The sequence below is a fragment of the Hippoglossus hippoglossus genome, chromosome 7 (genome assembly GCF_009819705.1).
Source record: "Hippoglossus hippoglossus isolate fHipHip1 chromosome 7, fHipHip1.pri, whole genome shotgun sequence".
Lineage (NCBI taxonomy): Eukaryota > Metazoa > Chordata > Actinopteri > Pleuronectiformes > Pleuronectidae > Hippoglossus > Hippoglossus hippoglossus.
In genome coordinates, this window is record NC_047157.1 from 19,782,161 (window position 1) to 19,796,207 (window position 14,047).

At 42.0% G+C, this 14,047-nt stretch overlaps 1 protein-coding gene across 5 annotated transcripts in view; it reads left to right on the forward strand.

Moving 5' to 3' along the window:
* Window positions 1-14,047, forward strand: part of tmcc1a (transmembrane and coiled-coil domain family 1a) — a 44,445-nt gene that overhangs the window by 21,799 nt on the left and 8,599 nt on the right. Inside the window, exon 1 of one of the 5 annotated variants that reach the window (XM_034591565.1) lies at window positions 7,291-8,048. The exons of the other annotated variants lie outside the window; for them this stretch is intronic. Within the exon in view, the coding sequence (XP_034447456.1) occupies window positions 7,974-8,048 (75 nt within the window). The 5' untranslated portion in view covers window positions 7,291-7,973. Of the gene's footprint in view, window positions 1-7,290; window positions 8,049-14,047 lie in introns of those variants that run through there. 5 annotated transcript variants of the gene reach the window in all.

Here is a 14,047-nt window from a genome sequence, read left to right on the forward strand (position 1 = left end):
GAAAATCCTCGTATCTGCACACTGACATCAATATACATGACCTGACATCTCCCATCTTTTCTAATCTCATCTCACAATCTCCTGTCTTGATATATTATACCAGACAATGTTACACAATTTGCTGCCGTCACTCTGACCATTTCTGCTTTTCATCTCCTTGACATGTCCTCCCTTCCTCCCTGTTCTCAGTATCAGCCCACAAGGCACCTGTGTGCCTTGATGTTTCTGCAACATCAGGTATGAATTATGTTACATAAAAGACGGTGTGCATGTTTGTCAGCAGGAGGAGTGATAGCGAAAGACTGCAATATCAAAACAAGGGGTTACTGACAGGAAACCAGTCAGGAAATCGTTGCAGGTAAAGACAGACAAGTAGCAGAGTCAACTGACCACACATCAGATAACTGGCAAGTAGGAGCATTGTTTGTGGTCTAGCTCCCTCTGGTGGATTGTGCCTTGGTGGTTGTCATATTCCAATAGAAATACATGTATTTTAGTTGGCCGTAGTTGACTGCATTATATTGTCTCCTCTTTTCCTCTTTTAATCATATGATTATCCAATTTCATCCCTGGAACATAAATTCACAGAGTAACGCACAGGAAAGATAGTATTATTAAAAGATGATCTGTGTACATTCTGTGTTCAGTATAGTGGATGATACCAGGCATCAGACATGGAGCAGAATGAGGAACAGATTCAACTCTTAAGTTCTACTTGTTGTCAGCTCTGATCAGGACTTAGGTTACAGAACCTTTTCACTGCTGCAAAATCATGTTTATATATTTAGTAGCAGCTCTATGCTGGTTACAGATGTAAGAAGTCTCATAGAAGTAATATAGCCCCGATACAGGCACATATGCATGACTACTGAGGCACCTAAATGGAACTGGGCCACTATTAGTTAAACCTTTGCTTTTCTCATTGCGACACCTCAGGTTGTCTGCTGAGAACTCTAAGACCGAACCTGTGTGTTTCCTGAGTTACTAATGGACATTTCAGTATAATTATGTGCATAGTTTTGGAACTTAGAGTCATTAGATAATCAAGAAGGGGTCACCGTGAGAATGCCCTCTAAGATTGTCACTACATAATAGCTGTGCAACACTGATGAGAACTTCCTATTAGCCAAATGCCAGTCCTCATTATCTGTCCTCCCGTTATGAAATCTAATGCATCCTAATGGCCTAATTCACACGTTGTGTTACTTAAACTTCCCAAACAGGCCTCGCTGTCTGACCCCAGACTGTCCAAGTAAGTCTGCTTCAAAGTGGGACGTGAGGTCAACGTGGGGCCACGATCAATGCTTGGTATGGGGTTTGGGTGGAGAGGCCAGAAAAAACTGAGAAGGTGCCAGACCAAATAATCTTTCAGGCACTAGAGGCTGGGACTGTTTGTTCTAGATTCTTCATCTTCCTGCGTATGAATAGGCTGGCAGAGTGTTTGGGCCTGCATACCTCCCCATGGTACTCTTGGTATTGTACATGCAGCCAGACCAGCTCTGCATTTTGGGCCAGTTCCATTTCTGTTTCCATTTTGCATAACCAGGACGGGCTGAGTGTAAACACAAACAGCTCTAACTAATTCAAACCCCCACCAATGGACAAACACTGTGTCTCCTCCTGTCACATACCCGCTCGGTTTCCCTTCATGTACACACTGTGTCACTGTACATGCACACACCTGATATACTGTGTCCTGCACATATCACACTGTCCAGATAAACACTAGAGGTTATAACCAGACCAATGTTGTACTTTTGGCTGAATTCCACTATTGTAGGAAATTATGCAGACTCGATATTACTTTTTATGCCTCAAACATAAATGCCTGAAAATGCCTCTACAGCAGTAACAGCTGTGGCCGGTGGCGTTACGTTTTCGTTATTTGTCCCATTCTCGTCAGCGTGATATCTCAGGAATGCTTTCGGGAATTTTATTCATATTAATCTAACATTGATCTGGAGTCAAGGTTTGGTTAAAGTCACTGTCTCCTCAGTAAACACGTTTGTTGCCATAACTCAAGAATTTATTCTCTAATTATGATCAAATACGCTTCACTAAATACTCTTGAGCAACTTTAAGTATAAACACACAAAGGAGCCCCTAATTTATTTATTTATTTAATTTATTGTAACCATCATGTGTAACGAGCATGACATATATTGATCTAAATTACCTCTGTCTTATCTTTGACATGACAATATAATGGAATTTCTTGTTACTTGGCTGACTTTCATTCTGAGAAGGATATAGTGCTTTGAGCACCAGTAAACAAGTCCTATTGCAAACTCCTGGCAAATTAGACATGGCTTGATACAACAAGATTAAGATAACATGCTTTTTTGTGATTTGGCAGATCCAACATTGTAAACCTTAATTTTAAACTGTGGTGTTAATGGCATCAACGTGCTTCTCTGATGTAGAACTGATGCTATTCAGTTTTCAGACAGAGGATGAGCCTAAGAACACTTAATTGTTTGGGTGGTTGTTATTGTTTTTTCTTCTTCCTGTCTGGCTCTCCTAGATGCCAATACTAGAGTCTGCTACTAAGATGTTTCATGCACTCAACAGTCATAACGGTCTCTGTGTACAAAGTGCCCGCTGGTTTATGTAACTGCTAATGTCGCCATTGATTACATCCAAAGCTTAGAGCAGGAAGGACTGGACAGCTCGGGTGGGATCGTGGGCTTCTTTTTTTTATCGGGACTGTATTGTTCAGAAAGGCCTGAGCCCCGAGTCATGGTTGTCTCTTCTCTCTGGCTTGAATTACCCTCAGTCCGTGTAAACAAAGCTCCGGCTCTTCTGCCTTTATGTAACCCCTCACACCCCCAAACCATGCCACAGCGCAAGCCATCACAATGACGCAAGCCATCACAATTCTGCTCTTAGATGTATAACTTTCATTAACAGTGATTGCTCTAAACCCTAGTTCATTTTATATTATTGTTTTACTCTCACTCTTTATACAATTTGTCCTTCCTCCAACCCCGGTCCAGTTACATCAGAGCCAGTCTCTCTTCCCTTTCTCTTGCGGATTCTTCAAGAACTTTTTTGGCAACGTGGCACTGCCTGGCCTCACCAGGCTCTCGCTGCTGGCTGACGAAATCTCCCCACAAAGGTTGTTTTCTTTGCCTTCATGTATGAGCTCATCGGCCGGAGCATTGTCCATTGGCGATGTACAGTATCTCTTTTGTCAATCTGACAAATCTTAGAAATCTTTAGCTCTTTGTAAAACACGAGGTAATGATGGTGTTTGTTTGTTAGGAGGAATGACAAAATACCATTAAACTTGATGTAAGGATGTAGTGTGGGTCCAAGGAAGAACTCATTAATTATAGGTGCGGATCTGGAACAGGGTGCAGATCTTTCTTTCTTTAACAGTGTGGATAAGTATTTTTATTTTTATCTTTATTTATTTATTTATTTTTAATCGCAGAGAATAATTCATGGATCTTGATGATTAAAACAGACATGTTTAGGGGATTGTTACTTATGAATGTGTAATTTGGTGCAGATCCCTCCAAAAACTGTGGATCTAGTGAATCTAAAGGTGGTTTCATAAGGGGACTGTTGAGCTGTGGTGGAGGTATGTGCTCTTCTGGGTGCACTTCTAGTTGACAAATTTCACCACAGTAGATTGAAACGATTTGCTGTCATAGAAATAAGCAAGTTGCTATGATTTGATAGCTATTAGGTACAAAAAAATGAAACATTAAACATTGCAAAGGTGAATCTATCCAAAAATGACAAATGATTCACACAGCAATTGTGCCAAGCATTGTCAAAATCATACATCTTGTTATCAACTATAACTACAACTATTGATTTTCAACACTAATGTCAGTATTTGTCATTTTTTTCCATGCAGCCCAGCCCCAGGAGAAATACACAGCCATAGAAATAATTAAAATCAATTAATTTCCTATAAGAAGGAAGAGAGGTGCTTTTTTTTTGCTTGTGTTTTTGTGCCTTTTGTGCAACTATTTGTTTATATTGTATGTGTTTTATTCCAAAATGTTCGAAGTTAAATACTGACCTTAACCTTAAAAACTATGTCATCATAACATTCAAATGGTATATGGGTATTACCAGTGCTTCAGAGAGATTTCTTCATGAATATTATTATGCATATATGTTGGGTGTTCCCATTCGTATCAGTAGGAGTTCCTATCTCTAGATACCATGATGCTGTCATTTAAGTAGATAAGCAGTGCTGCTTTTGCATTGGCCACATACATCACCAGTTTAGCAGGTCAGGTCCCATGTGTAAAATGCATGTGTGTGTAGGAGTAGGAGAGATAAGAGATATTGTAATGGGATGTATTCATCAAACTGGGCCAGTGTTTTTCTGTCTCAAAACCCATTAGAAGAGATGCAACAGAAAGATATCAATAGGTTTTTATATACAAATGTTCTTGACATTCTTACACACTTACTTGCACATAAATGGTAAATTGTCTTTGACTACGTTCACACAGAATCTGAATTTTTTCCCACCTACATGACCCAGATCTGATTTCTTAATGACAGTGTGAACAGCACAAATCTCATGGAACCGGATCTTTTGAAAAAAGTGCAATCGAACTCATCACTCGTGTGTTCGGCCCCAGATGTCTCTAGATTTAACTCTATATGTTAAGTGGAGAATATATCAATAAAACATGACATCGAATGAATAATATGGACAATTTGTCTTACAAATTAAACCACTGCATCTGAAATATGATATTAGAGTTGAACATTTAATTCCAATTCATTTTTATTTAATTATAGTGCCTCATTAGGCCTGATGACACATATTTCTCAAACTTTGGAACACTTCTGAAACCTTTATTATCATCTCATCTAACATGTGAGTAACAGTAATTTTCTCCCGATGACAAGCCACAACTGTTCATCCTATCCTCTAATTATGACCAGCTAATGTGTCAGTAATAGGGTAAAACTGCCCTTGAGGCCAACATCTCCATTTCTTTTCAGGCATCAGTCACTTGTCGGGACATGAGTATACCCCCCCTCTGTGAATCCGTCATTGCGGAGCCACTCTTGCTATTTGCGGTATGTTATTAAGGCATGCTACTGTGTGTGTGTGAAGATGTCCTGAATCACCCTGAAAGCCTGAGTATTCCTGGACTACCATGAGCCGCTAGGGGCCATACAGTCTCCACAGGAGTCTTAGACCTCAGGCTGGAATGACACTGAGGGCAGGGCGAGGAATGTGTGTTATGCATTCATGTCTGAAAGGAGCCTGTCAATCAAAAGATCCTGTGTGGGATTCCCCCAAGTGACTATTGATCGGCACTGAAGTCATCTGTAAGAAGCCCTCATTTAACTTTTATTTATATCTGTACTTTACTCGGTGCCACTACATTCAGTCCCTGAACCAGTCGCACCAGCTGTTCCTAAGGCCTGGTTCACACTGCATGATTTTGAGACTTATTTAAAAGCCCCAGATTGGAGCTAGATCAGTATTTGATCAACAGTCACAAATTGCTATGCGTGAACTATTAAAAGATGAGGGGCTAGATATCAGCTGTAACTCCGGCAGTCAGTAGAGCGCAAATCTCCATAAAGGCCCTTACATTCAGCCATTCAAACAATCATAAATATCAGTTCCCTAAATAAGCCTGTTTTTTTATCCCCCGGGGAAAAAAACATATCTCACAATGTTAAAGAAAATTTACAAAATCTGTGCAGTGGTTTTTCTGTAATCTTGCTCACAATCAAACAAACCAACCAAAACACTAACGGTCAGTGGTGAAAATATATCAGAGGTAATACATATTTTAACCCTAACCCATCTAGAAATGAATCTACTGAAAATATTTGACCAGAATATTACATTCCCTCTGCCTTATGGAGCTTTATAGTGAGTTTCAGCTCATTGCGGCTTATTACTCAACTCTGTTAGTTTTTAATGATGAAATTCAATGTTGTGGATCACTATAGTTTGAAGCTAGCTTGTACTGTAGGAAGGACGTAACTCACAACCTAAGTGACAGATTTATTTAAAGGAACATATAAAGAAAATATATTGTACGTGTATGGAGAATTGCCGATGAAGGGATATAAAGAAAATTTTGAGTAACTTTATTGACCTGCAGCTTATGTCTTTCTTTTGCAATGTTAGGGACTCAGACTTTGAGCCACTAATGCTGCCGTGCGTCCCTTTATACAATAGCGGGTCCAAACATACATGTCACACACTTGCACTTATGTGAGCAAGTTGGGTTTGTTCTTATATAAGCAGGCTTTTCCCCCAAATCCTACCCACTCTCCCCCTGTCCCCTGACTCCTCCCGCTCTCTCTCATTAAAGCCTGTATTCATGGTCCGCTCCCCCCCCCCCCTTCCCTCCCGCCGACCTCTGCACAGAAGTGTTCAGTAGCCCTTGTTCGGCTTCACCCTTACGCTCCCTGCTTTGCTTTGTCTTCCTAATTGGTTTGTACATTTTTTTGAAGTGATGGCTCAAAAACCCTTTTTTTAGGGGGGGGGAGCATTTGAATATGAATGTGCGTGTTTTATGTGTTTTAATGCGGTGAAGATCACCAACATTCAACTGTCCAGCACTTCAGTTTGATAATAACCCCAAATATTCCCTGGATGGTCGGTGAAGTGGATAGTTTCATTTCGACCTTTTCATTTATCACAAACCGTGGTAGCATAATTTAGCACTTAATGAAATTTATAACAATGCTGTGGCTGTGAAATTGCAGTAGAATATTACCGAAGCAGTGCTGAGGAACTTCTTCCATCTGTGGAACAGTAATGCAGTGACGCAGATGCAGGCCGTAGTCATGTGTACGCACATATGCACAGTTTTCAATAGCAGCTTTGTAATCGTCATATGACTGTGTAATCTGTGTAAGTAAGACTCTGTAAGTTTGTCCTCCACACATAAACCAAAACCATCCACTCCTTGTACATTCCGTGTTATACAACCCCACTGTTCAGTCAGGTCAATACGCGTTAGTGGTCAGCAGCAACACTTAGTCTGGTCCCTGTTTGTGAGGCAGCGGAAGGTGGTTCATTTCAGCGTGATCCCTCTGCCAACTGATTGGCTGTGACAATCAAACTGTGTGATAATTGAACGGAGGGAGCTGAAGATTTTTCTCCTTTTCTTTCTGCCTGAGCTAGCCACTGTTTTGGTGGCTGAACTGGCCTAGAAACTCCAACAGAAGAAAAGCACCCCCCCTCCCTCCCTTCCCACTTTTCACGAAGCTTTCACACAACCCCTCTCTCCTCTGCTCCCTCGCTCGCTCAGTCTCCCTCTCAGTGACAGCTCCTGGTGGGCTCTTTTTTCCCGTCTGCTCCCTCACTCCCCTCACATCCGTCCTCTGCTTCTCCGTTCTCACACTGAGGATTTTAAGCCCGATGGACTCTTTGAACACTTCACAGTAAACTCTTCCTTCTGTTACCCTCGCCTCCGTCCAACCGGGCGAGTCCACATTCGATTAACCGCCTCGGCTCTGCTGCCTCAAACCTGCATCAGACGGACCCTTTGCTCCAGAGGAGTCCTTGTTCTCCCGTCAACGCACGCCGTCTGTGGGAGTCGTGCTTGATGAAGCGCATGCACGTGTGATCCATAGGCTCTGCTGGGCGCTGTGTACTGCAGAGCACATTTTTCTTCTGAAGCATAGTCGTGGGCTTTGAGGAGCTGCTGCTCTGTGAACCAGCAGCACAACACTCTGTAGACTCTGCGGCTTCCAGTAGTCATGGTTCACCGCTGGAGGGACTGAGCGCACTATGGATTCTGGATATTTAATCAAGCCAACAGTAACTCCAATAAGAGTTGCCAAGTGGCGTCTTTGTCCAGTGGCCTTAAAGTCAAGTGGACTTTGTTTAGGAGAAGTGTCCTGAGTGATGAGCGCTCTCACAGGGCCGCGTGTTTCCCCTCTTCCCCGGCTGTGGTCGTCTCCCAAGGGACACACAAACAGATAGACAAAACAAACAGACACCAGACTTAGCCGTGCACATGCACCTTCCTGCCATGGAGGTCATCCTCAACCTGGTAACCGCTGACACCTCTCCACTTCCTACTCCCACCACCGTGAGTCTACACTTATTATTATTTCCCCTGAGGATGTTTTCATTGGTGTTTGTCTCTGAGTTTGTCTGTTAATTAGCAAGATTACGCAAAAAAACTTCTTGACGGTTTTACCACGAAACTTGGTGGAAGAATGCGGTGTGGATCAGGGAAGAACCCATTACATTTTGGATCTGGATCGGGGAGTTTTTCAACATTTAGAGAATCAGAGATTGATGTGTGGATCTTGATGAAAAAAATATTTAGGGGACAGATAACAATTTGATTTTGAGAAATTTGGTGCAGTTTGAAGGTATGTCTCTTACTGAGTGCTAATCTAGTAGTGTGTGTGAGTGTGTGTGAGTGTGTGAGTAAGTCAGTGAGTGAGTGAGTGACTTAAAGGGATAGTTCACTAAAAAATTAAAGTTCACTGATTATCTACTCACCCATATGCCGATGGAGGGGTGGGGGGTGAAGTGTTTGAGTCCATAAAACACTTCTGGAGTCTCATAAGGTAAACTTTGTAGCAGCCAAATACGATACAATTGAAGTCAATGGTGACCTAGACTTCAGACGTAATAAAACAACAGAGAAAAACCATAACATGCCTCCATTCTGCTCCTGTGGTGTCATCCAAATGTCCGCAAGCCCCGACATTCAAATTGGACTCGAAACGAGGTCATTTACACTGTGTTTTAAACCTAAAGTCCACCAGAAGTGGCTAAGCTAGCGGACGTAGCCAAAGGATGGTGTGTCCGAGGGTCCGTGAATACACCTCGTCGAAAGAGATATCAGAGGACATTTAGGCTAAAAACACGGTGTAAATGACGCTGTATCGAGTCAAATATGAATGCCGGGGCTTGTGGACACTTGGATGACACCACCAGGCAGTATGGAGGCATGTTATGTTTATTCTGTTGTTTTATTATGTCTGAAGAAGAGGTCACAATTTACTTCAAATGTATTGGATTCTGCTGCAACGCTGTTTACCCCTGAGACTCCAGAAGTGTTTTGTGGACTCCAGCACTTCACCCCCCCTCCATCAGCATAGTGGTGAGTGGATAATGATTGAATTTTCATTTTTCGGTGAACTATCCCTTTAAACCTGTGTCATGATTACAGTACATGTTAACATTAATATTGTGTTTACATGGCTGCCAGTTAAAGTGTCTGTGTTTGTCCTGTTACATATGATGTGATACGTGTTGAAACCCTTCAATGTTTCTGGCTGGAGGCCAGTCACTTCTAATGAAAAGGAATTTTCCTGACATCACAGGGATTTAAAGTCTTTGTTGTGATAGCGGAGCCAAGTATTTTTCTCTCTCTCTCTCTTCCTCCTCGGACCTGCTCTCTCAGCGCTCTGTTTCTTTTGGATTTAGACACAAGGGGCTTTTCTCACACCCCCTGAATTCCTTAGGAAATAGACTTGTGGACATTGGCTATATGTGTATGTGTATGTGTGTGTGTGCAACATTATGTTGTGTGTTAAGTTATGATTGCCTGTGTTGAGTAAACTACCACTTGTCCGGCATCACGTGGAGTTATATAATTTTCCATCTTGAATGGGGTTCATTGTTCCCACACTGGATCCCCTTAAAGGAAACAAAAGTCAGATTACCGTTTAAATAACAACACACCATACTGTTTGTTTTTGCATCTGTTTAATGAAATACATCAGGAGTAATCTGTACCATCATGTTGTCGCTGAGATGACCATTCTCACTTTCGGATTCCCAGACTGCAGGGTGAAAGATCAGACCAACTAATCAGGAGTGTGAAGTTCACTCTCTCAACCCAGAAATGATTGGCCTTGATTTAGGGTGAGTCACAGAGAAATCGTTGGTTCAAAATAAAGAGGAGACAGCTATAGGATGTGAAATGACGAGTAGGTAAATGACACAAATATGTATTTACAGTTCTAGGCGTTCACCTAGACCCCGTATCTTATGTCCTCCGTGGATCCAAGGTCCTGTCCCTCATGGATATTGGACTCTGTAAGATAAGCTTAAACTCTGTTGTACCATGACATCAGCGCCGCACCTTCTCCATATTTCAGAGAAGAGGTGAAGAGCAGAACAGGTTCCCTAAATAAGAAGCCTGAAATCACACTTTCCTCATGGTGTCATTCTTGCACCTCTGTGAAACTGCTGCTTCACAAGTTGACATCACGGGAAGCTCACAGCTGCTCAGCAGGAATGCGAGGCATAGCAACCAACAAGGTACAGTTCCTTTGCACTCGCTCACATGCTAACTTACAGAAACTTGACCTTGACCACAGTGAACATAACAGTTTTTTTTGTGTAAAAGAAAATAGAAAGAGGTCAAGACAACTCGAGCGTTTCAGACCGAAATATTTATATCCACAACAATCACAGTGCTGCTCTATGCTGTTCTTTATGACAGCCATGTTTACACTAAATACTGTTTGTAAGACCATTATATAATGTTTAAGTCTAAAATAAAACAGATGGTATTCTGATTTCGTTTCATTTTTTAATACAGGATGTAAAAATTCATACGTCTTTAAAAAATAAGCAGCTGTCAATCAGGGGAGGAAACAGGGTTCAAACTCACCCTGACCTGGTAAAGCTGTAGATATCCATCAGTGAGTGATAAGACGCTTAAGAATGAATCTGTTTCCCATGTTTGTCCATCAGAACATCTCAGCCTTAACTGAACCTAAGCTCACAGGAGTCATCCGACAAAATAACGTAATGAGTGTGTGTTTACTCCAAACATATATTCTGCACTGAGTTGCACGTGTTATATATCAGCCGTGTTATATATCAGCTGACATAAAACAGATTAAACAATTAAAGAAGCGATATTGCAGTTAAAACAGGCTCTAACAGTGCATCTTCAGTATATTTGGAACAGTAAATTCTCTCAGCTTTGAAAGATGCAGTCTGTCAGAAGATTAGATTATTGCTGTAGTTAGTTTAGACAGCTAGCAATAGTGTTGGAAAGATAAATGCTTAACTGTTTAACAAAACATTATTGCTGCCTGATTGTAAATGCAGTGATTGGCATGAAGAATATTATACATAAGGAATGACAGGGAGACAACTGTGTGCCCTGCAGCTGCAGCATCAGGAAAGGGAGAGCAGAGTCCCATGTGCCCTACACAGCTCCTACACAACACAATGAAATGATGGTGGCTGTGGCTCAGAAGGTAGAGTGGGTCATCCTCTTACCAGGAGGTTGATGGTTCAATCCCTGGCTCCTCCAGTCTGCCTTCCGAAATGTCCTCAGACAAAATCCTATGTGATCCTCAGTCCAAAGACATTCAGCTTAGGGTTGGGTTGACAGGGTTAGACTAAATTGTCCATAGATGTGGGTGTGAATGGTTGTTAGTCTCTGTATCTTGGCCCTGTAATATGCTGGTGACCTGTCCAAGGTGTGCCCAGCTCCAGCATACCCCCCCCCCCCCCCCCCCCCCCCCCCCGTGAGCCTCACAGGATAAGATGTATAGATGATGGATGGACAAATCAAGGAACTCTATAATCTGTTGTGCTATTAAGTGGTCCTTTAACAATTGGTTCTTATAATGCCTGCTGTGCTGCAGTGGCTTGTAACATATATTGTATGTGAATTGTCAATCAGGGGCCCTTTTGGATGACAGGTCCTATTTCAATATAAGCAGGTGAAACACGTACAGAGATGCAGGTATGGCCTGTCTGGAATTATTGGGTCGAGAGAAATGAGAATTAAGAGATAGCCCGAACAATAGAAAATTAATTATGACAGCATCATCTCATCTCACCGAATTTGGGGCACATTTGGTTTCCTGTGTGGCCCCGAGAGATAGGGCAGTACAAGATGTGCTCGTTGTGTGCATCTCATTATGTGTGATGCATTTCTAATAACATTAGCGCGGTGATGTTTTCTAAATGCCTGTTTGTGTTAGACTCATGGCCACAGGTCAGTGTTTAGGTTTGGCCGAGCCTTTCCCAGCAGGCTTCCGGTGGATCCAAGGTAAGTCAGGGCTTTCACAGCTCTAACCAGCTTTACTTGGATCAGGGGCTGTTGCACAACCTGGCCCATGGCAGGCGGACCCAGTTTGGGACATGGGTGCAGTGAAAAAGACCAACACTCTTTTAAGAATGTGTAAGTGATGCATGCGAGGAGCAAGCGGGACAGGTCCGTGCAGACTCTTTGTCTTTCTGCTTTCCTGATAAAATCTAATCAGGTGGGATGAGGCAGCCCCCCAATTACAAACACACACACATACACACATACATTCCCTCATTAGGCGACACAGGCTCTGGTGATGCAGCGCCTGTCGCTTCTTGCTTCAGCGGCTCAATACATCAACATGTTTGGCTCTGTTAACCCTGGGAAATTAGCTTAATCCTTCAGCTCACCATCTTTAATTACACGCGTGATTAATCACAGAAAAACTGGACCGTTTAGGGACGACACTGATCGTAATTTGTTTGGTGACTGGAACAGGGATGGGGGACGAAGCATCTCTTTGCAATGTGCGGTATTACAACAGTTTCCGGAGCCTGCATGAAAAATGAGATCATAAGTATGCAGTGACCAGCCGTAGACATATGAGCTGCCTGTGAAGCTGGAGAAGAGGGCACAGCACTGACTGACCAGCTGTTTGTGGCTCCTCTGCTTATGTAACTGAAGCGCTCTGCTGACAGGGACATTTTCGATCAATGAAAGGGTGATTTGGTGCCAGTGTGTACATTAGGTCTCCTTATCACAGAGTCCAGAACCTCTATCTGCTCTCTGCTGCAGGGCAATCCACTTCAAAGCGTTGTCCTTTGCCCTCTTTATCTATATCTTAAGTCAGAGGGCATGTATGTTTGATAATTTTTAAATAATTGAGTCATCTGCCCCATGCCACACTCATATGGATGTAAACCGTCACTTTACTCATGCTTTCTCTCATAAAAGCTATAAATACGGTTTTGTTTATAGCCAAGAATGGACCACGTGCTGTTCTGCAGCGTCACCTCTTGGTTCTTTTCTGTGCCAGCCCGCCAGGCTATTCTAGTTCTGTGATTCGTTTGATCGCCGCGTGTGCCCGACAAGAGGATTTAAGAAAGATTAGACTTGTTGTACACGTCATTAATTAATCAAATTGACCACTTCCTCTAGGCCGCTTAATGCTGCCAAGCAGTTATCAACAGAATGCAAAGTTGTTCATTTGACAGTCAAATTACCCGAAAGGTTTAAATCAATTTCCAAATGTGTAGCGTCTCCCAGCACTCAGAGGAATGTGCCCTTGGCTGAGTGTGTGTATGTGGTAAAGAGATGTCGGACTGGTTTTTCTTGTCCTCTTGGGCTCCTCCTCTCTATTGGCTGGCACAGATACAGACAGAGTCTGGGAGTTGATAGTTGATTTAGTCTCACGTCATGTCCCAGACTCCCAAATGTAGGATTTTACTTCAAACATGAACTTTCTGATCACAAACATTTGTTACACACGTTTATTATTGCTCAACACGTTTTGTTGTAAAGAAACGTTCCAATCGTAGTTGTGAAAGTCTGACCTACTGATAAGCAGTCATTTGGTGTGTTTGTTTTTGTGTGTCTGTTTGTGCTGCTCATACTTCCCTGGTTAATTTGTTTGTTGTGCATTGATCTCATCGACTGTTTTATATCCATCAGTAATAATTCCCTACAGTGGTAAAGCAAGTGCCACTGTGTGATTTACATGTATTTAAGTATTTTCATATTAAAGTGTTTCACTACGGACACATTTACAGGACAATACAGCTACAGACATACAAGTAAAGATTTGAAACTATACAATTGTAATTAAAAAGTCCTGCGTTCATCATGTCACTTTAGAAAAAGTATTTAACTATTACCTTTAAGTATCAAGTGGGAAAGTAGAAAAATGTATCCAGCGATAAAAGAATACATTTAATATTATCTGATACATATAGTGTATACTGTACTAGTACTAAACTATATAATTACCTACGCCAAGTACCTGTATTTTTTGTTAAATGTTTAAATGTTAAATTAGTTCACGGGATTACACAAAACCTACTGGACGGATA